The sequence below is a fragment of the Alosa pseudoharengus genome, unplaced genomic scaffold, assembly GCF_046254945.1.
Source record: "Alosa pseudoharengus isolate Yale_2024_CS ecotype anadromous, Long Island Sound unplaced genomic scaffold, YU_APseudo_1.1 YU_APseudo_1.1_scf_8, whole genome shotgun sequence".
NCBI lineage: Eukaryota > Metazoa > Chordata > Actinopteri > Clupeiformes > Clupeidae > Alosa > Alosa pseudoharengus.
Window position 1 is genome coordinate 25126877 of NW_027468870.1, and position 23320 is coordinate 25150196.

The following is a 23320-nucleotide window of genomic DNA, read 5'->3' on the forward strand; positions in this document are numbered from 1 at the left end:
GCTTCAGATTGTATTCATGCACAAATAAGTGGAGTGCTTCAGGTTGTATTCATGCACAACTAAGTGGTCCAGAGGGGCAATTAACCACATTCTCGGCGTAGGTGCCTTTTCTGTGTATTGGTGATGCACTTTGATTGCAAAAGATCTTTCTAGATTCATCCTTCTAGATTTGGTCCTCACCTCACAGATGTACATACTTCAGACTTCAGACTTTTTTTCCTGGCTCATCACCATACCCATCAAACAGGGGTGACCAGACGAGCGCTGAGGCCTTTCTGACCGTGCTGCCCAAGGGCATGGAGTGTGTGGTGTTCAGCATTGACGGCTCGTTTGCTGCCAGCGTGTCTCTGATGGGCAGCGACCCCAAGGTCCGTGCAGGAGCTGTGGATGTGGTCAGGTAAGTCAGATCTATCAGATGGGTGCAATCTGCAATGGGTTTGGGAAGTATTCATAGCTGTATTTCTATAATATGCATTTGTGAGGTAAGACTGTTTTCTTTTATTTAGAAGAAGGTATAGTGTGTAGTTCTAGGTTTTGTTTGTGAAGAAAATGGCAATAGATTTTACTTTTGCCAGTGACTGAAGGTGTGGAGAGATTAATGACGAATGACAATAAAGTCAGCTCGTACGGCTCACCAGAGAGCGGCAGCAACACAGATGACAACAAAAACATCAAACCCTGGATAAGCTCTATAAGCTCCTACAGCAAAGAAACTTCAGAGTGCATCAGTATTGATTTAATGTGCTGTCGGGGGAAGCTGTTTTTACAGAAGTTCTCTGTGTGCTAGACAAAACACAGTAGGTTGATATAACAGTAATAGAAGCAGATATAGTTGGATGCGATGGATGGATGAACTAATATACGTAGTGTTCTTTGCCTTGCATAGCCATGAATCACTGTCATTATTACATTATGGTATATACTGGTTTTCATTTGCTCACATTATTACATCTTTTATAGTATGCTTACAGTATGTGTGTGAGTGTGTAATAAGCGTTTTAGTGGGGTTGATCAAACTAATGAGCTGAGGGGGCTCCCTGTGTCCACCCAGACACTGGCAGGACAGGGGATACCTGATCATCTACATCACGGGTCGGCCGGACATGCAGAAGCAGCGCGTGGTGTCCTGGCTTTCGCAGCACAACTTCCCGCAGGGCATGGTCTTCTTCTCCGAGGGCCTGGTGCACGACCCGCTCCGCCAGAAAACCATCTTCCTCAAGGGCCTCGTGCAGGAGGTGCTGCTCTCTCCCTCTTTTCTATTTTCTTATCACACTATTCCTGGAGCCTCCTTCCTGTCTTTCTGACTCTGTAACTCTTGCTCCCTTCGTCTATTATCATGTACTTACTTGATGCTCTTTCCTCCACTGCCGTATACATGCACACACAGCTGGTGAAGGACACTCCTGGTGTATGTTGTTTGCTTTGTTTCCGTCCCCTGCAGTGCCACATTAAGATCAGTGCAGCCTATGGCTCCATGAAGGACATGTCTGTGTACAGTACTCTGGGCCTGAGTCCCTCGCAGATCTACATTGTGGGCCGGCCGTCCAAGAAACACCAGAGCCAGTGCCAGGTATGTTCATTATGCAGTACACCCACACACACACACACACACACACACACGTACACACACTCACATGCACACTCACACACACATACACACACACTTTTTTTCTCACTTGCTATTTACCAGAAATCAGCACAGACACTTTCTGTCAATAGCAATATTAACCAATGTAATCTGTTCAAATATTTACACCCAGAGCAATAAATGGAATATTGAATTTGTCTTGGGTGATGTCAGGAGTGATGTTACCGGAACTGTTTTTTGCATTGAGCTCTGTTGCTGTATTTTGACTTTTTGCAGCTCTAAAGATGGAAGTCCCAGGATGTACTGGCCTAATCAAATTCTGTCTTATGCCTGTCTACTGTTTATTCCTCTTCCCTCTTGTGTTTATTTATTTACTTATTTGTTTACTTATTGATTTCTTTTGCTGCTATGCTCTTTTCTCACTGGGCTGAGGAAGTCTGTTCTACTCTAACTTCATTATTTGAAGTAAACAGATCTATAAAAACTAGATGCAGGAAATGAAAAAATACCTTTTTTCAACCATATCCCCTTCCTCCTGCATAAATCAACCACGTCTCTTTGACATTACCATTTCTTCCTGTGCTGTCCAAAGCTGCCATGTTTTATTGTCTTCCTCTTCAAGCTATCTAAGCGAGCTCTGTCTCCTTCCTCTTGTGCTATTTCTGTGTAATTGACTGTGCTTGCCGGTGAGCTGTCTCATTGTAAACAATTGTTTTCACTTCAGCCTGTCATTTTACACCTTGTCCTCCTGATCAAGGCCAAGAACACAGTGCTGTCACAGGGCTCTCATCAAATAAAAAGGAAAAAAGACTGATATTCTTCATTTTTCTCCTTCCTTCTAAAATGTATTGGCATAAGAAATTGTCAGTCTGCAAGGCACTGAAATGGTTGGTAGGTCCTGTAACTAGTTCCATTGAATTTACCCCGGAAGCATTTTCCAATTACATCTTTGGGTTTTACACATGTAGTAATTCAACAATTATATTAGGGCATATGTATTTTAGATAAATGTTTTATTGGGGTAAATGGGTCTGCCTTGTCTTGTCCTTGTTGTGAGTTGTTCTCGCCCCTACCTCCAAAAGGCACTGAGGCACAAAGGCACAACTCAGATTTGTGTCAGAGGATGAAGGATACACCTTTCTTAGTGGGTCTCTCTATCCCTGTGTCACAAAGAGAGCAGTAGACAATTGTCTGCATTGACAGTATTATTTGTTTCACCCTTTGCATTAGAATGTAGACAAAGCTGTTTATTCTCTTCAGAGTCCAACCCAAAGATGCTGCATCGTCTTGTACAAGAGAGACACCTGAAGACACACAAAAGCCATAGTCTTATTATCTTGGCCTAAGAGATGAATTCTGCAAAAGCCACTGTAGAAAAGAAATGGGCAATCTTTTGCAAGGATTCAGGTGATTGAAAGCAATCACACATAGATGTATAAATAAATGTAAAACTTAATGAGGAAATGGATGAATCAATAAATAAACTGCCTGGGAACTGCTTGGATTTTTAGAATACAGGAATACAGAACAAATTGTGGAGCAGATCTGGAGTCAGACTTAACGTTGCAACTTGCAACAAGATTTTCCATCTGTGTTTTTCCCTTTTCGGGATCACCTTTAAAATTAGCTTATTTGATGACCTCTTTCTTTTTCGAAATGTTCTGTTTTTAGCAAAAAAGCACCTGAGAATACTTTATACAGGAAAATATCATCTTTACACTCTTACTTCCCCTCCACCTTTTTTCACTTTATTCTCTGTCCATCTACTTTTTCACATCTCCCCCCCACCCCTCTCTCTCTCTTTCTCTCTCGACTCTTTACTTCTGTCCATCCATGGCTCCCCTAGTTCCTCAGTGAGGGCTACGCTGCACACCTCTCCTCCCTGGAGTTCGAGCACGGCTCCTGCACTAAGAAGAGCCGCATGATCCCGCGCCAGGCCTCCTTCGGCCTCACCACCAAGTCTGACTTCCTGTCACCATCTCCCGACTTCCTGTCTTGCAAGCGCACGCCGTTGCTGCGACGAGCCATGTCTGTGCAGCAGCCGTCCCCACCCCACTCCACCACTGCCACACCGAAGCCTGAACGTGCCAAAAGCCAGCCTGAACGCGCCCACAGTCAGTGTGAAGTACACGTGGACGAAGTGGGGCCTGTTCTCATCAAAGAGGACCACACTCTCTGACACACGCAGAGGGTGAGGGAGAGAGAGAGATGGAGGGTAGCACAGAGAAATGGGTCCCCTGTGGGAAAAAGTAAGTGTGCATAAAACAGGAACGTAAGGTCACAGGAAACAGTTAGAAACAATGGAACATTAAAGATGGAGCATTAAAGGAGAAGTTGGTGTGATATTGACCTAAAGTGTGTTGAAACATGATACAGTGGGTGTGTTCGAAACGGGAGACAGCTGCCTACTGCCTCCCTCCCTACATAGAGAGCTGTCTCACTAGACATGACTTTGGATTAAATGCATCTTTTAAAAATGAGCGTAGCACTCTAGAATCTTTGGTTAACACTACGGTATGACGTTAGCAAAGGCCTGACGTTAAACTAAATTAGCTTACGTAAGCTAGCAGGCTAACGGTATAAATTATTTTTACGGCCGGCAGATATATCAGACCAGACGCTATTAATGGTTACAACAATGGCATAATCAGATAGTAAATTGTTTATTTCTAATCTGTAATCTACAAATCTAAGCAAAATAAGGTCACACAAATTACATTTTAAACAGATTCAGCAGCCATTACCGATGTCATCCGCCATGTTTGTTTACCTTTCACAGCTGTTTCAGACGTTGCCGCAAGGGATTATGGGTAGGAGGGAGCATGAAGTGTGCATCGATGCTGCCTTCAAAAATGACCGTTATTTGGGAATTCTAAGATATCTTAAAAGGCAGCAGAATTAGTTTTTTCGGTTTCGAACCGCACTTGCTGCCTTGCTCCCCAGTTAGATATCTTAAAAGGCAGCAACTTTACCCGTTTCGAACACACCCAGAGTGTGAACTCTTGTCTCATAGCTCATCTCGGCTTGTCTCCTGCACTCAGAAATCTGGCGCTAGTTAGCCGGTGCTACCAATAGGTTTTCGATGGGGGTGCCTCGGGCATCAGCCTAGCCATGTAAATAAATCACTGTTTTACACCATTTATGAGGCTCAAAGTAGCTCCACTTCATTGGTAGACTTGAACGAGACATTGAGAACTTTGAAAAAGCACTGGTAGTTTATATAATTTAGTAATTCCGTGGAAATTTCCATGGAATTATTTTTGGAATCTGATCCCTTATCATACCTGTTCATTTGTACTCGTCGCTCGAATTAGCGTGACTAAATTCAAGATGGCGGCGAATGGTAAACTTCCTGAAGATACTGTCTGTATAAATCGTCTTGTAAATAAACTACCAGTGTTTTTTCAAAGTTCTCAATGTCAAATGTCATGGCCCTCGGAAGTCTACCAATGAAGCATGGAGCTACTTTGAGCCTCGTAAATGGTGTAAAACAGTGATTTATTTGCATGGCTAGGCCGATGCCCGAGGCACTCCCATCGAAAACCTGTTGGTAGCATCGGGTAACTAGCGCCAGATTTCGGATTGCAGGGGACAAGCTGAGATGAGCTATGAGACAAAAGTTCACACTCGGTATCATGTTTCAACACACTTTAGGTCAATATCACACCGAACTTCTCCTTTAAGTGACTTGCATCAGCAACAATGTGTAACTACTGTGTAACAAGTATTTATATATTTATAGTAGTATATACTATATTTATAGTATTTATTTATGATTATATATTCTTTATTTTTACCTTTATTTTACCAGATAAAATGAATAAAGAACCAGTTCTCATTTCCAATGATGAATAATGTGAGGTTATTGCATGTGTTATTGTGCCATTTTCTTTTCTGTCTGGCACTCCAGGTTTTCATCCCATTCTTCATTTTAATCCATTATGTCGTTAAAAATTTAACCTGACCGGTCTCTAAGCTGGAATCTATCCCAGTAGAGTAGGAAGACCCTCAAACCAGTCTTCTTACATAGACAGGCAGACCTATGTAGGTGACATCAGGGTTGGCTGCCTGCTGGCTGGCTGAATGAAAGTGCAGCACAGGGGCTCCCCGGGGGGAGGGTTTGGTACGCTCCACAGTCGATTGCTTCTCGGACTGGCTTGTGTTGACCTGCGTCATCCTCCCATTCTCTCTCGCTCCGGTTTGGGCAGCAAATTGACCCAGAGACTGCCTGAGAAAATGCCCCCGTCTTTCATCCGCTGGATCCCTGGTAGAGATGACTGAATGAGAGCTTTGTGTGCGTGTGTGGAGTAGATGTGGAGTCAGTTGGCTGTGCCGTCCATTGTAATCAGGTGACGTCAGATAGGGAACGTTGAGGGGCAACAAGAAATGATTTTCTTTTCTTTTCTTTGATGGCTCCATAATTGTGTGTCCTTCTGTTTGCTGCATTTGTAACACAGAGATGACAGCGGTGTTTTTGTGTTCAGATGTGACGAGACTCTTTTGGCTCTGTGAAGGATTTGATTGACATAATGGTAGTTCTCAATGCCAAGACAATCACAGAAAATATGGGGTGAGGGGATTCACTCGATACTCAACACCCATTTACAAAACAAGTGAATACAAACAAACAGGATAAGCTCTGATATAAACACACACACACAAGCACACTTATTCACTCCTGAGCCAGAGACTGCCTCGTGCATAAAGATGCAGAGATCAGAGAAGAACCTGCTATAGCATTATCAGTCCACCGCCCTGTCAATCCACGCTGTCTGTCTGTGTTTTGTCTGAGTCTGTCACTGTCTGCTCTGCTCAGCCTCCTTTGTTGCTTTAGTAGGCCACTGTCAGGTCTATTCTTTAGAAAATACAGGTCCATGGTCCAACCTAGAGGTAAACCATGTTATCTGCCAAGTTCACATTCTTATATGTCTGATATACATATGATTCTCTGTAGTTGAATCGGCCTCAGTTATAGATCATCACACCAGTATGGTTTTATCCAGACCCACAGACATTTTAGAAACGACAGAATTGGTTATCATATAATCAATGCTGTTATCTCCGCTTCACTGAAAATGAGGACTGCCCTCAACGAACCTCCGAGAATAAATAAAGGTTGAATGAATGTTAGACCATATTCACCATCACATCAGTTAACACTCTGAGATACTGTTAACATGTTTTTTTTTTCTTTCCCCTCTTTCCTGCAGTATCGACACCAAAATCTAAACTATTTTACCTATGTGTCCTGAAGTGTATGGAGATCTATGCCACAGTCCAGCTTGCAGGAGAACCAGAGAAGGACTTGGTAACGGCACGATGCAGATTGAATTCTCATGAAGGGCGCTCAGCGAAGGACATCAGCTCAGTGGCAGAGAGAAGTGAGCTCCAACACATCAGACTTTTAAGTTCTGTTTGATTTGGATTTGAGTCACTTTCGCCTATATGTAGATTAAAATCTTTGTTGCTACAATGAAGAGTGTGCCCAAGATGTTAAATGTGCCACATGGAGGGAATAATCTTAAGCAGAAGGCCACCTGTGTCTCTCTAATGTGTACAACCTAACAGATAAAACACAATCAATTTCTACAACTCGACCAACACAGCATAACCGCTCATGATACAGTCATGTCTGCGTCAGTGATGCCTAGTCTATGTTCATATGAAATCATGTAGGCATGTAATAAACTTAGCCAACTCAGGTGCCCTGTGCTGTGTCAGATACACTGTGTATGTGCGCAGTGGACACAGTGTACATGAGCCAAGAAAATGTGAAACATAACACAATGGCTTGCCCTGCTCAATGGAGTGCCGTAGAGGAGATACTGAAATTTTTACCGGTGCAAAAAAATGTAAATGTAAAAATGTGCATTTGATCAATACTGACATTCCTACACTAACTCTACACTCCTCCGCTGCGCGTCGGGGAGTTCTTTGCCCCTCGCCCTCGTCCATTAATTCCGTATAACAGGACACCTCAGCGGCCGTTATCCCTTAATATCTGAGCATGTTTTTGACAGACCAAAGTTACATATATTCTATATTGACATCAGAGAATAAGGTAAAATACTCATTTCATTCATTCTATGTCATCTTTAATCATTTTAGGGTATATTTAAAGTAAAGCTGAAGCAAAACAACATGCTCTAAGAAAGTCTGTAGGACTCCCATAGGCATGTATTTGAAGTTTCAGCGTCATTCATCTGCAATGTTGAATCAGAAAAACTCAAGTCAGTGTTTCACACAGAATTGAATTCTATTTGTGGTGGTAGGTTTGCAGAATAACCTGAATGCAACAGTTTTTAACAAATTAGTGCAGTGTGGTTATGATTCTAACCAGATTTAACACAATTTAGTACAACCAGGAAAATCATTGTGTGGTGGTCAATGTTGATATTGTGGTTAGCCGCCACAAATAAGTCAATGTATGGGAAACACTGCAAGTATTCATCTGCCGGTAACGTTCGTAAGTCACAATGTTGACATCGCTTACAGCAACCTTAAGGTACATTTGGTGATTTCATCATATGCTGAACTAGTGAGCTAATTAATATTGATGTCAGTGAAGATAACCAGCTATAGTAGAATGTCAGTGTGGTTGATATTAATGATCTAGAAAAATGTTGGTCAGAATGCATGGGGAAGAAGAGAGGAGTACTGACTTCAACCTGGAAGTGCTTGGGAAGCATTGTTTATGTGTGTATGTGTGAATTTGTGCAAAATACTGAGGATATGGTTCTTTTATTTCAATACTTTAACACTGGTCATAATAACAGTATATAGGAATTATTCATTGAAATGTTAGTGAGGGAAAATCCAGTTAGTGTTACAGAAAAAAGAACCATTGGTCCTTCTGAATTGTTACCAACATTTTGCTTATGCCTTTAATTTTAATGAGTTTAGTCACTTTCTTGATAATGCCTTTTATTCATCTTGCACTGATAGAAACTTTCCACTGAGATGCTTTCTGAGCCTAAAGCTCAATGTGCCAGAGCGATGCTATCGGAAATGTTGTACATAGTTGTATAAAACGTGTGAACATGGTTGTCTGCTGTTGAATAATGATCATTGTGTTTCCAACACTGAAAAAAAGGCCTAGCTCTTCTTTAATTTCTTATTGTATGTCTGAATGCTGTGACCTATAGGGCTTCTGTGCATTGTCCATTAAAAGCATATTTTGTATTTGCCCTCTCTCAATTCAGTGAAAAGGTTACTTCTTGCTAGTAATAAATGTGAGGCTATCTAGTCTACACTGACAACAAAGGATTTGGTGTTTGACATATTATTTGCTCAAGTTTATTTCAAGCTCTCCTGAAAAAGAACTGTGCAACTCAGCTCCGCAGATAACCCTCTTGTGAGCATAACCGACACAAAACAAAACTTTCTGAAAGAGGCAAAGTCAGCAGGGGTACATCACTGTACATCAATGTTTTGACTTAAAAGTGACATGAGATGAGTGTGTAAAAGTCTGTGAATGTTGAAGGCAAATACACAATGCTCCTGCCAACTATGCTCAGAACTAATGCATTGTCCTTTCTCTGGGACATGTTTCTCTCCAACCAAAACCACACATTCTTTTTTGTAAAAGGTGAACTTTAATTGGCCTATCAAAAACAAAAAGGTAAACAATATTTTGGAAGTAACAGTCCTCAAGGACAGACATTTTTGGTATACCTTTGCACATAAAAATCAATAAAAACGTTTTGACCTTCTAAACAGTCTGGGTGACTTTACAGATAAGTAAAACATACAAATCCCAAATAGTAACATTTTTTCCCTTGGCTTCAGCTAAGTAAGAAAAAATTACTTAGTTTCCCATAGTGATATGAACCTTACAAACCTTACTTTACTGAAACTGACAGCAACAAGTAAACAGATTTTGCTGTTATAATAAATGTGTTATTATTATTTTTTTAAAAAGCATTAAATTGGAGACAAACAATGTCTCTTGTCTAGTGTTAGTTAAGTCTATATTTAAAAAAAAACAACTCACAGTATTTTAGTCCTAGTGTTTCCTAAAGTACAATCGCAATTTTGGTATAAGGCATCGTTTATACAACATACAGTGCATTCAGTGAGTAGAACATGTTTGATGACTAGGTCCACAAAAGTAAAACATGATAAATGAATGAATAGAAATAATAACTGAAGAACACACCTCATAATTGTTCTTTACAAACAGGAGGAAATTCATGAGCAGCTTAATGTAGTTGCTCCACAGGACCCTTAAGGATCATCTCCCAACTCCTGTTAGTAGACAGGACACATGTGTAACAAAGTTCTCCCATTGATTTTACACAAACATACACACACATATACATATATATGTAAACAGACAGACACACATAAATAGCATCTGTACAGTATAAATGTCACAGAGATGACAGTGTAACTAAGCAAGCATAACCGGAGTACTTCAGGACGCTTTGTGAATGTTGGACATGACCGTGTCCTTCCAGGTCCCCATCATCTGTCGCACGCATCGGCTCCCCTGCCTCACGGAATCTCTGGACAAAATGCCGGCTGCTTCCCTCGGGGTTGAGGAGGAGTATTCTCCTGCCATAACACTTCTGTAATGCTCCACGGCCTGAGACCTGGGTGGGATGGAGGAGACAGGGTTAGAGAGAAGGTAATAGGCCAGACCAATCGAAAGCCAGGCTGCCTCCCCAGCCTGTGAGAAAAGAATTTGTCTTTGATTTGGAGTCTCATTTAACTGCTGTTAGATTGATCTGGAGTCTTATTTAACACGTGCAGTTAAAATTTCTGTAGCACTGTCATTATAAGAGTGTGCATCGTTCTTTCAGGTTTTCAAGCATGACATATTTTGAAGTTTCAAGTTTTAAGTAGCCAATAAACTAAAGCAATAATGTTTGAAAAGAATAGTTTTCCAAGGGGTCATGTGTTAATTTATCGTTATTTGGTGACTGATACGTAGGATGTAGTCAATATTTTCGTAATAAATGCATCAGTGCCATGCAGTCAGTGTTTACACAATGCACATACACACATCAGTACACATACACACAAGCACACTGTGTTTTACAAATCTGTCTTGCATTCAGTAAGTCATCATGCCACATGACAACAGCACGGTACAACAAGACATATTTTAAACATATAACATGCTATTCATGCAACAAAGACATGACCTTGTCAAATGCCATACAGGATGAAAGGAAGGAAATTTACCTCTCTTTTTTATTCGGTCATAAGGGAGTACTTGAACTTGCTGGTGGGGGAAGAAAACAAGTTACAAACTCTTTTCAATCTTTTACTCTTGCTGCTTGATCATTGATCCTGACCCAGCGTCGCGCATTTGACCAACAACAGCCAGTGGCCTCAATGCAGTCAGCAGACTGAGCAGAACTGAAAGAACTATTATTGGTTATGAGTCTACTCTATTCTCAAAGCCATCTTTTGCTGTTGTTTTATATTCTTCCAGTGAATGGGAGTTGGTGACCATCTGAAACAAGTGGGCCTCTGACTCAAGACGGTAGGAACAGGAAAAATGTGAGGAATCTGGGAGATAAGCTCTTAAGGGGGGCACAGCAGCATGGGAATGAGGTCACAGCCAGGACCTCCTTCTGCTCCCTCTTGCCATACATGCTCTAACTCTTAGGGCTGAGCTACACCAGGCACATAACTGAAGCGTTCCGTTCACGTTGCTAAAATCAATGGCAGTAGCTACACCAGACGTGATAGTGGCGCGTATGTTCGAAAAAAATAGACCATTCATCTAAAATGGATTTTACATGTTGCGAACGGAACGCTTCAGTTACGCGCCTGGTGTAGCTTCCCTGTTACTCTCAACACCCCCTCTCTCCTATTCTTACACACTCACTCAGTTATGGTTACAAGTTTACAGTTATGGTTTACAGTGCTGTTTAAACCAAAGATGGCCAGACCATATCATCAGCCTCCACTTAAAACAAACAAAGAAAAAAACACTGCTTATATTTAATAACAAAATTATTGTTATTGTTCTATTGTTTTTATTTTAGTCTTTTCAGTTCATTAAAGATCTCTTACACCATGCATAACAGGCACAACATTATCTCTAAGTCTATCTAAAACTCTGACATGTGTTTCACATTTTTACGAGCCCACCCTTCACACACCCCTAAATTTCATCCATGCACCCAGAAGTTTCTCAAATTCCTCTGTCGCCCCATAGACACAAACACACACGCACACACACACACACATTTCAAAACCACTAGGCGGGAAAGCAGACAGAGAGGGGAGTGTGTAGACAGGGCCTCTGCTATGCAAGAGCGAGAGTTGGCCGTTGACAAGGACCAAAGCTTTACAACACAAACAGGAAACTCCCCACATCTGGATTGGGAGCAAGGCTAACAGGAAGTCTGGCATGAGAAACTTCACTGTCCTCTTTAGTGAAAGCCAGTGCATAACAGGCTGACTGACAGGAAGTAATGCTTGGATTTCCCAAGGGAGAAAATGGAATCGTTAGTGGTTTCATTTCAATTTGAATTGTTTTCAATTATCCTTTATAAAGGCAGGGCTAAGCTTAAAGCATGGAGAAGTTTCTGTGCTTGAAGATATACATTTTTTAAGCCACATATAGACCCTTTCAACAATAAAAACAAAAACAATGCTTGAACGTTCTATTTGGTTCCCAATCTACTTCCTCTGCATTAAGATAACATAATGTTAAAACGGAAGCCTTGTGGGGCCAACTATGATGCTGATAATGGAACTCTTGAAAGGGTCTATATAATGATCTATTTTCAAATCCTAAACAACCCTGCCCATGTCTAAATTCTGGAACAGTGCCTGAAAACTTTAAGCCCTGTATAAAGGTCATGGCCATTTTGGTTTTGCGATTCACTCAAAATGAGGGGCCTGTATTCACAGGAATGCACATACCGTTCATCTCTGCCGATGACATCATTGAGGGCTTGAGACAGGCTCTTCAGCTTCCTCAATCCACTGGCCACACCATCTAGCTCCCGCTCAAACTGCCTGTTATCATAACACACACACACACACACACACACACACACACACACACAGAGAGTCAGTTACAATTTTCAGCTGTCCCACCCATATTTAGGTCAGAGACTGTTCAATGATGGTTTCTCACGTGAACTCTAGTATAGCTCTCAAGACTCATTCCTAAAAACAACACCAAATGTCCTTATCCTGAGTGAGCCACTATCTATGGAAGTGGCGGAGCACAGAGGCAGAACTGAGGTGCGTTTTGGCAAACGTTTGCAAACAGTTTTCGGTTTGCCTTGAGTTTTCTGTGAACGTGTGTGAACACTCACAAACAGTTTTCGGTTTGTCTTGAGTTTTCTGTGAACGTGTGCGAACACTCACAAACAGTTTGAGAAGGTAGTTCTCCGCAAACATGTTGGGAGTTGGGAGTTTAAATGTGTCTGTTCAGACAAACATGTTCGCCACAAACGTCCACCTCTGTTCAAGGAATTCAGGAAATACAGTTCATGCATGCAGCCAAGATGCCTGAATTCTACTTAAAGACTTTCTAATAAGGAGACACAGCACTCAAAGAATCCTCCATAGAAATGCATAGAGTTAGTTCGTAATGCAAACATGGCAGTTGTCTACACATATCCCGCCCTTCCGCCGCCAAAAGTTGAAATGTGAATACATCGTGCCAATCATGTGGTATGTTGTGAATCCATCGTGCCAGTCATGTGTTGTGATCTCGCAGCTTGGTGTCATGAAGCCTTGCACACATGCAGTGTGCCCAAAATAGCTGCCCAAAGTGCGTTGCAAGGTAGCTGCCGAGTGGGGAGGGGGGACTTGCCTAAAATGACTTTGTTCTACTGCATCTGCCAAACAGCTTGATGAAATGCGACTATGACAGGTGCTTATGGTGTGTGCGTGTGGGGTGTACTTACCGCCTGTGGTTCATGGTGTTTGGGGAGGCGAAGGGGCTCCTCAGGGCCGCCATGCGCACCAGCTGTCTCCGGCCGCCCCCTGACCTCACACCCCTCACCGAGTCGCTTGCCTCTGGGGTGCAGGCAGCTCCTCTCCTCGGGGTGCGTTTGGTTGCTGATCTGGGTGTGCATTTGGTGGCAGACCTTAGGGTGCGTCTGGCGGTGGACCTCGGGGTGCGTGAGGGCGTTAGCGTGGCGGGGCGAGGTGTGCGGAAACCATTTTCCTCCCCCTCGAGTATCCGACCGGGCGTGGCTACCAAACAGTCCTCTCGAGACACCTGTCTCTTCTGGAACTTCTGAATGGGGTGAGGATAGAGGCAGGTTGTAGATGTCAGTAACCACTGACCCATACACTGTCTCACTACTACAGTAACATGAGGACTGACAACATTTTGATTTTAGTAGAGTTGATACATCAGACTTAATTTTCAAGGTAGGCGACTACGTTGATAAGTGAGGGATGGGATGTAGCCTGATTCGAGTGAAAACAACACTGTTGAACTCATAAATTAAATTTCCAAAAGAGCATCGTTAATTAAATAGAAATGTTTATCAAACCTGATACACCCCCGTAATGGAATTCTTCGCATTCCGCGTCAACTGGCGGACAGCCCCTGTCTTCTTGTTCATCTCAAGTGACTCCCAGGTCGGGTTCTCCGTCTCAGCGACCACATTAGACTGGACAGATTTGAGTGGAAGTCGTTTACGCAGAGACATACGCAGAGAGTTCAGAGAGCTGGAGGTACGCAGCTTTCGGAACCGGTTAGGTGCGACAGGGGAGGTGTCTGGTTCATCGGACTCGTCGAGTTGGGTGTGGACCCGCCACACGCTAGTCACAGCCGTGCCGACTCCACTCGCAAAAGACGTCATGTTGCGGGGCTAACAATGAAACGTAACATGATAGGAGTTAATAAAACAATGGAAGACTGGCCATGATAACAGTAAAATACCCGTAAACTATTATTTGATTTAATTTTATGTAGTTACTTAGCTAACGTTAACCTGTTCTATTGTTAGCCATTCTAGTTGCAAATTATTATGCTAAGATGATGTTGGGGTTAACCCAACATTCAAAATCCACGGGAACAAGTTTACGAACACAACGCGTTAACGTTAACGTAATGAGTGTATTAGGCCTAACGTTACCTACGTTAGCCTTACTACAAATAGCTTTTAACGTTAACATTACACAGTTCTCGCCATAACCTTTTCAGATTCAGCTCGGTTAAAAGAAAGCTATCGATGGGGTAACAATTGTTAACGTTAACCCACCTACACAGTTCATATTTATTTAACGTTAACGTTAGGCTACCTATCGAAATAGTTGGGCGTCTATTATTGACAATGTTGTTAAAACATAACAAAGAGTAGGCTAACGTTACTAGCTGAGAATTCCCAACTTACCTTATTTTCAAATTTCTCCAACGTTATTGTTCACAGTGACTGATTCAGATCTTGCTCTCTGTGTTGTAGTAGCCTACTACTCCTCCGCTGTTTGAATTTGGCGGACCACCCTCTCCACCGCTCCCCAATCACAGTTGACCCAGCCTCTAGTCAGTGATTGGCCGGAGATACCCTCATTTCGACGCTGAAAAGACGGAGCAGAGCGCTTCACTGCATTCTAATGGTAGTATTGTTATGCAAAATGAGAGAAGCGAAGATTTCTCACACTGTTTTCAACTGTTTATCAATCTGCTGTTGTTTTTTTTAACCAATTAAATATCCATAGCACGTTTTCGCCTTTTGTAGGCAGAAACAAACGATTTGCTTCAATAAAAAGCTCTAATGGTCAACTAAAAAATAAAAATGCACTGATCTGACTTTGGCATGGATACTTTTTGGGCTTAAATGTGGGCCTAGCCTAGGGCTATAAAACAACTCCAAAGTCTAAATGGTTGAAATTATTTTAAACCCCACAAATAAAAATAGATTGTCCCTCTCTTTCTTGTATGCACAGAGATAAGGAAATAGAGAGAGAGAGAGAGAGAGAGAGAGAGAGAGAGAGAGAGAGATCATGCATTTGCCTCTCTTGGGGCTATATGACAAAGATGTTCCACACTAAAAATGTTTGTTATCTCAACCCAGGACAACCACAAAACTTATGTATTTACAAGGACAGGAACCCAATCAGGTTTTCCCATCATAAGCTTTTATGCAAACACTTAAATAGCAGTATCCTTGACCTTGATTGTGACCTTGGCGAACAGCAGTAACACAGCCACTTTAATGGGGTCATTCCCCCCTGGCATTGAGAAACTGAGAGTATGGTGGGTGTTTTCCCAGTGCCTCAGGACCTGGTGACAGTAAATATGTAAAAGGTCTGATACATGGCCCTAAAAGCTGCTCAGCCAGCAGCAGCATATAAAAAGATAACGCACAAACACACATGCCAACCATACATGCCAACAGCTAAATATTACTTCCTGGTTTTACTGTTATGAAAGAGCCTCTGTGTTTTTTTAAGTCAGGGAACTTTATTTTCAGATATGCTGTTGGAGCTAGTTGTCAGGAGCGCTCCTTGCAATTTTGCCATGACAGGATGTGTTCTTGTCTTTTTTCTTTTTCATTCCTGCTGATCCTGGCCAACTCCCACTCACTTGCAGCACTAGAGGACCACATAAAACAAACACTTAGACTCAGAAAGTGCATAGTTTGGCAAGATATTATGTTTGTGAAATACATTCTAAACACAATGTGTACATCTGTTATGAACACTGACAGTTTGTTTGTTTATTCATTTTTGTTATTTCACCTTGACAATCTTTTCCCATCGGGCAAGCACTGCGAGAACGACAGTGCAGGCAATCACAACTATTCCAGCAATCATTGGGTCCCGGGGAAACTTTATGATCTTATCTGAAGCCAGGAGGACAGGAGAGCAGACACGAGAAGACATCTCAGCCATAGAAGGAACCTTCAACAATTCTATCAGTTGTCTGACTTTATATTCTATATATATGTATTATATATATATATATATTCTATATTATACTCATGACCACTGAATCTTTAATGCAGATTATAGCCGTGGGGATATTTACTGGAGAAAGTAAATAAGATATTAGAGGTAGTACCTACCGGTTACAGTGACCTGGAAGTTCTTGGTTTTCTTGGGCTCCACAGGTGAGGTGGCCGTGCAAGTGTACTCGCCCTGGTGGAGCTCTCGCTTTACGCTGTGCACACTGAGGCGTGCTGTAACCCCGTCGTTGGTGGCAGTGAAGTGCCCCTCGGACAGGTCGAGCACCTCGCCATCACGGCTCCAAACCATGGTCACAGGGGGGTTGGCACGAGAGTCACAGGAGAGGGTCAGTCCACTCTCCTCCTCAACGGACAGCTCCTCTTTGCCTGAGAGGTCAGGGGCATCTGCAGGAGAGGGGGGCAAAGGTCATGACTAGGAGGAGATGTGAACTGTAAAATATAGACACTAACAACAGGATCATCACACAATAACTATAGAGTTATACAGGAAAACCTGCCTCAAACAGGGAAACAACACGTGATGTATTTAATCTAATAAATGAATGGCATGAATTGTAATTATTGTAATGATTTAATTATATGTAAGAATCTAATCTTGTGTCAGCTAGTGTTTTCCAACATCCAACACAGGCATTGTTTTCCACCAGTAAACACACACTAATAATATGTTCTCCATCACTGTTTTTTCCTTTGTTCTTTCAGATCATAGCAGATGGGACATGCTAGCACCCCCCCCCCCCTGGCACTCACAGGTCACCTCCAGCTGCACAGAGCCGTTGAGGGCTGCGTTGTTCTTCAGCTGACACCGGAAGATGGCACCATTGTCCTCCCGGGTCACGGGGCTGACACATAGGAGGCTCTGGCTGATGTAGTTCCCCTCCTTCAGATCCACCAGCATCCCGTTACGGAACCACTGCAACTCGCCCTCCCCGCCTGCAGAGGCTGCCGAGCAGGACAGGGACACGATCTGGTTCAGCCTGGTCTGAATGAAGCCCCCATTGTCCACCGCAGGATTCGACTCCACTATCACAGCTGTCAGAAAGGAGAGGGATAATGTTAGAGTGAAAGTTAATAGGTAGTGGAGGATAAAGTCCTCGATTATAATCCAATACACATTTTGTCAAATTTGGTTCTCTTCATGGAGTTCTTCATGGAGCTGTGTTACATGTGTGCTTTGAAAATTTTTTAATGGCAGCATTGTGTTGTTAACGACGACGGGGTCTTAAAAAGTAAACTAGAAAATGTAATTCCAGGGAATTACGAGTGCATGAAAATGAAGCTAGGACAGACATAGCATAGCTTAATAAAAAGTTGATAGTTTAAAAGTTGAATGTAGATAGTTTAACAGTTGTTAATAGACAGATAGTTTAATAGACAATTAGTTTAATGAATGTTGAAAGTTTAAAAGTTATATGTAGATAGAAGGTTGTTGACATACTGATAGTTTAATGCGTGTTGGTAGACAAATAGTTTAAAGGCTCTATAGAGGTAGATAGTTGACGATAACTGACAGTTGGAATGGCTCTAATTTTTGCTAGCAGTTATGCTAACAAAGCTAATTATTTTGACCAAGTTACTTAGTTAACTTACCTCATGTTTTCTAGCAGTTTTGGAAAAAATGCTAACATGCTAACTAATCATATGACTTAGCTAACTTAGCTAATCATTTTTAGCAGTTATGCTAAAATGTTAACTATGCTAACATGCTAACTATGCTAATCACGTTACTTAGCTAACTTAGCTAATCATTTGTAGCAGTTTTACTAAAAATGCTAACATGCTATCTATGCTAACATGCTAACTATGCTAACCATGTGACTCAGCTAACTTAGCTAATCATTTTTAGCAGTTTTGCTAACTATGCTAACAATGCTAATGATGCTTACTAGCTAACTAGCTAGTGAGGACTTTTATTTTGAAACAGTTGAAGGCAGAGGATACAGTTGATGGGAGTCATAGTTGACAAACAGTTACAGTAACAGTTGAACAGTTGAACAGTTAAAAAGTTGGATAGTTTAAAGGGACTTTTATTTTGAAACAGTTGTTGGCACAGGAAGCAGTTGAACAGGATCTGCAGTCTTAATACAGCCATATTGTATTCTTAAAGCCTGAGACAGTGGCTCCAGGTGGCCTGAACACCTGGCATAGGATTCTAATTGCTCTATTATGATGTCATAATCTAATGTTAAGTCAATGGGGAAATTTGAGTAGTTTTTAATTAATAGTTTAAAAAGTATAAAAGTTACAAAGTTGAAAAATACATAGCGGAAGTCACATAAGTAAGACCTATGCAACGCAGTTTGAATGACGTTTCTAAGTTAAACGGTTGAAGCTGTATTAAACGCACAAAAAGCGTTAGAAGAAGCAGAATAAGAAGAAGAAATCGGATAACAATAGAGTGCATTTTCATGCACTCTAACAAGAACAACTTTTACTTTTTCCTCTCACTCGTTAAAAATTTACTCATCTCTGCTCACTTATTATACCAGCATGTTAATCTTTGTTTTTGGCATAACTTCAAAGAGTAAAATGCAGTGGCACAAAATCTGTGTGATGACCAGGAGCAGACGCATGTTACTCTCATTTTCTTCAAAGATCTGACAACAGACATGCTGGAGTTTGAGTGTGTGTGGAGTCTTTACCTTCTGCCCTGAAGATCAAGAGAAGGACGAGGTGAGCGAGAGCACCGGTCCACATCACTCCCATCCTTACTGCTGAGGAGGCTGGTAGCTTGGACATGGAGGAGATGCAGTGACGAACAGGATTTAAATTAATCTGTGCCTGCTAAGGAAAGCTGCTGATGCCATTGCAATATGTAATCTAAATTCTGTCTTCTTATTTCTGAAGTCTACAGAGCCTGCAGCCTGCAACACATGTGTCTGTCCAAAGTACTGTGAAAGCAGTCATATACTTTATACTGTATATAGATACTTCTTGCCTTGAGACATACAGCCAGGGATGTTGTTTGTTGAAATACAGCCAGAAAAATTCAACCTCTACTGTCTTAATGATAAAACCATATCCTGTCGGACATATTCCAAAATCTCCCCATTACAACACTACAGTACATCGATCTATATAACTCCCATCTATTAAGGTGTCTCAAAATGTTAAATAAACAAGTTGGTAATCAATGATTTAAAAAAACAGTACATTTACACATAAGTATACAATGACATCTAAATAAAGTACATCTAAAACAGGGTCTAAAACAGAGGCTTTCTCACCGAGACTTGTGTGATGATTGTCCAAAACTAGCTGCGGGCAATCCAAAGGTTGACTGTCTCTTTGAGAAAAAGACCCGACAGGCCTGTTGCACACATTTAAGTACACCAAGTGCTTTTTATTGCATATGCCAGTACAATAGTCACCTTTCCTCTATCACGTTTATAGGCTGTGCTTTATATGCATTGTGCAAACACAGAGAACATCAGTGTTTTAGAGTCTCGGCAGCCTCCTTGAGGAAAACATTACAAATTATGGCATGTGGTGTTGTAATACACTGAATCACACTGCAATTGCCACGGACATTCCTTTGCATATGATAAGAGAGAACCACCTTTCCAAATATAAATGGTCATAAAATCCATATTATAATAACCAATAATAACTATTATCCCACAATAAAGAGCAATCCAGGCACACCAAGCTGGACGAGGAAGGATGCATTTAGAAAGCCTTTATTATGGCTACATAAAAAAAGCCAACATGTTTCGACCAAACTGGTCTTCTTCATGTATGTATGTATGTATGTATGTATGTATGTATGTATGTATTTATATATATATATACACACACGTATATGTATGTATACATATAGATAAACTGGTTTCAGGATAGGAACACAAATCAGTACTTACTGAAATAAATATTTCACTTATGACACTGCAGTTGATGGCCATGAGCCATTGCATTTTTCCCTAAATTAAAATGAGGAGCCATTTACATAACACTTTCATGAGAAGATAACTTCATGGAGCCTCTTTTTCTAAGACAACGATGTGTGTAAAAGACCAGATTGACTCTTGAACATCTTGACTGGGCTATTGAGAGAGCCCCACAGTGGAATGTTATTGAGTTGCCGTAGACACAGCCTAATTACCATTGGTTTGATCTCAGCACTTCTTGTAAAAAGAATGCTGTGCCCCCACACAACAATGGTTTAGGCTTCTCTGAATGCATTTATTAAGCCCCTGCTGTGACTTCAGGAGTTTCAGAGGACTGGTGTTTTTAACTTTTAATCCATTCCAGGCTATTCACTGTGGACACTGGTTGTCCCCTTGCAGTGATTAATAATAATGAGTTATAATTTGGCATGTACGATAGGACACACAGATGTAGAGCTATCCTAGGCTTGCAGTAACGGCTTGTGTAGCTGTTTTTTATTCTATTCTATCTATTTATGCACCCACCTGTCCAGATTCATCAGGACCAGGCTCTCACTCCTGTCCAGACAGAATAGTGATGTTGTCTGTCAAACAACAACAAGAAAGCTATTACTAGACAGTATACAACAATGACCATCTCAACAACTTTTATTTGGTTTGGATTATTTGTGCAGAGCAATACACCTAGTATTGTACTACATTTGAGAAAAGAGAGGGAAAGTGTCCTCCTTTTTGAATTGCCTTTTCCCCCTGGCACACAGAGCATCCAACTAAAGCAACAGTTAATATTTAGACTTTTTATGACCGAGCACGCTGACAACCTTCCTCTCAAACTGTACCAAATTTGGGGACCAACCTTAATACCCATTAAGCACTGAAAGACATGGTTTTATCATGAGAGAGAGGAAGTGGAGAAGCTTTGTTTAGCTTCAGGTGTGAGCTTTCTCCTTGGACAAAAGCTGTGAACCAAATTCATTCAAGATATTTGTTCACTAGGTGGCAGTATGTTGGCATCAGTTCCATTCCCAGCTCTGATAATGATGTTAGTTGAAAGCGTGTGTGCACCCCCCAGTGGTCAGACGTCTTCCTCCCCGTCCAGATAGCAGACATCTCTGCAACAGAACTGGCCCAGATCTGACACGAGACCAACAGATCTGCTCCACATTCAGGGCCTGTCTGGGTAAACCTGATCAAAGGATCAGGGATTCCCTCCACCACCTGATGGAAATTACAGGTGTGCACACTGTGTGCAATGCAATTTCACCTATAAGTGCAACATATATTGCCATCCGCACACAGGGAAGACGCTCAAAATAAAAGGAATTATAACATGCAACACTAAGAATGTCATTTACTTGATAAAGTGCCTCTGCGGCCTTGCTTATATAATAGTAAGACTATGAGCTGCATAAAAACATCAACACAGGAGCAATATAAGACTAAATGATCAGTAAAATCCTGTAGCTGTCAATTTTAATGCGCTAAAACATAACCTATTGGAATTGAACATGTCTCCACCCCCAGACGTGGAGGAGACATAGATAACCTTCTCCTTAGAAGGGAGGCATTTTATATACACATGTTAAACACCATGTCTCCAAAGGGCCTCAATATGTATTTTGACCTTAGACCTTTTCTTTGATTGCTCATGTTTGATATATAGCCTGCAGTTTACATTTTGTTCTCTGCTTGTATATGAAAAATGTATCGATGTATCTTGATCTAAAAACTTTTCTTTGATTGCCTATTTTGATACATACAGTTATATATTTTTTTATTTGTTATTTATTCTTGTGGTTTTATGCAATGCATGTAAGCCAGTGCCTTCGGGTGCATGTTATGCCATTTGTCACTTTTTGGGTACGCCCTGTTGTTTAGGCAGGTGCCCCTATTTGGGTACGCCCTGTTGTTTAGGCAGGTGCCCCTATTTGGGTACGCCCTGTTGTTTAGGCAGGTGCCCCTTTTTGGGGTCATGTAATATAAGCCGCCTCACCCTTTGTTCTCAATACCTGATGAAGGTCCGAAGTGATTGAAATGTTGTCTTTTTAAGTAAATAAATTTACTTCTGGAGCAAAAAACAGTGTGCAGACCAACCTTTCTCTTATATCTGATACAATTGTCTAGCACCTGTGGATCACTTTTTTGGATGTGCGCACCACCCCTCTTTCTAAGAAATCTGATCAATGTGTCATGACTGCGAAAAGAAGATAAAAAAAGCACAAAGCCAAGGGTGTTAATCATTGAAACACATAAAGCACACATGTAGCAAAAGCACGGGGACATAGATGTAGGTAGGTTACCCAATACGTAGAACAATATACTGTAAAGAGGATTTCCTTTCCTCAACAGATCATTGCATACCCTCATCTTATTTGTTCTCTCTGCCGAGTATCTCTCTGTATTTCCTCTTTTGCTATCTTCTCTTCCTCCTCATCCCCTCTCTGATAGTCGTTTCTGTTGCTCTCCCTCTGTCGATTGTGCATCGACCGCCCCCCCCCCCCCCCCTCCGATAAGGTTCACAGGTGTAAAGTCCAGAGACCTCTGTCACCCACTGGAGAGTTGTAAAAGAGGACATCATATAGTGATAAATCATATTCTATTCAAAAATTTTCAAAATGCTCACAGCAATGGAAGAATTACTGTGAGAATTGCACAGAATTGTGCACCAGTGTCAGCGGAGACGAACCCAAGAGGAGACATTCACAGCTCAGTGCCAAATCTGGTGCCGTGTTGGACCCTATCTTGCACGTTCAACATCAATATGTTGTGCAAGAGAGGATAGGGTGACTAGGGATAACGCAGAGAGAAACTGGTCAAAGGTTGAGTGCGATGTGCAATACATGACACATGAGGTAGTTCTAGTAAGCAGCTTTCTGAGATGGAACGAGCAGATAACTGTGATGGCGTTACTGTGGAGATTGTTATCATCCATGTGGCTTTAA

At 41.6% G+C, this 23320-nt stretch overlaps 2 protein-coding genes across 3 annotated transcripts; both read right to left on the reverse strand.

The window, feature by feature from the left end:
- Positions 1-9169: 9169 nt before the first annotated feature.
- On the reverse strand, positions 9170-15003 carry pimreg (PICALM interacting mitotic regulator). Of its 2 annotated transcripts, XM_076274708.1 has the most exons (6): positions 14917-15003; positions 14071-14391; positions 13474-13808; positions 12476-12571; positions 10778-10817; positions 10047-10182 (listed from the first exon to the last, which is right to left on the reverse strand). In XM_076274708.1, exons 2-5 carry the CDS (start codon positions 14380-14382, stop codon positions 10787-10789), a joined length of 774 nt encoding a protein of 257 aa, XP_076130823.1. In that variant the 5' UTR covers positions 14383-14391; positions 14917-15003; the 3' UTR covers positions 10047-10182; positions 10778-10786. The 2 variants fall into 2 exon arrangements, with proteins under 2 accessions (XP_076130822.1, XP_076130823.1); XM_076274707.1 differs by lacking the exon at positions 10778-10817 and having other exon boundaries at positions 9170-10182.
- Positions 15004-16026: 1023 nt separating this feature from the next.
- tmigd1 (transmembrane and immunoglobulin domain containing 1) lies at positions 16027-19197 on the reverse strand. Its single transcript, XM_076274936.1, has 5 exons — positions 19134-19197; positions 17242-17523; positions 16591-16875; positions 16265-16368; positions 16027-16117 (listed from the first exon to the last, which is right to left on the reverse strand). Exons 1-5 carry the CDS (start codon positions 19195-19197, stop codon positions 16106-16108), a joined length of 747 nt encoding a protein of 248 aa, XP_076131051.1. The 3' UTR covers positions 16027-16105.
- Between the last annotated feature and the right edge of the window lie 4123 nt (positions 19198-23320).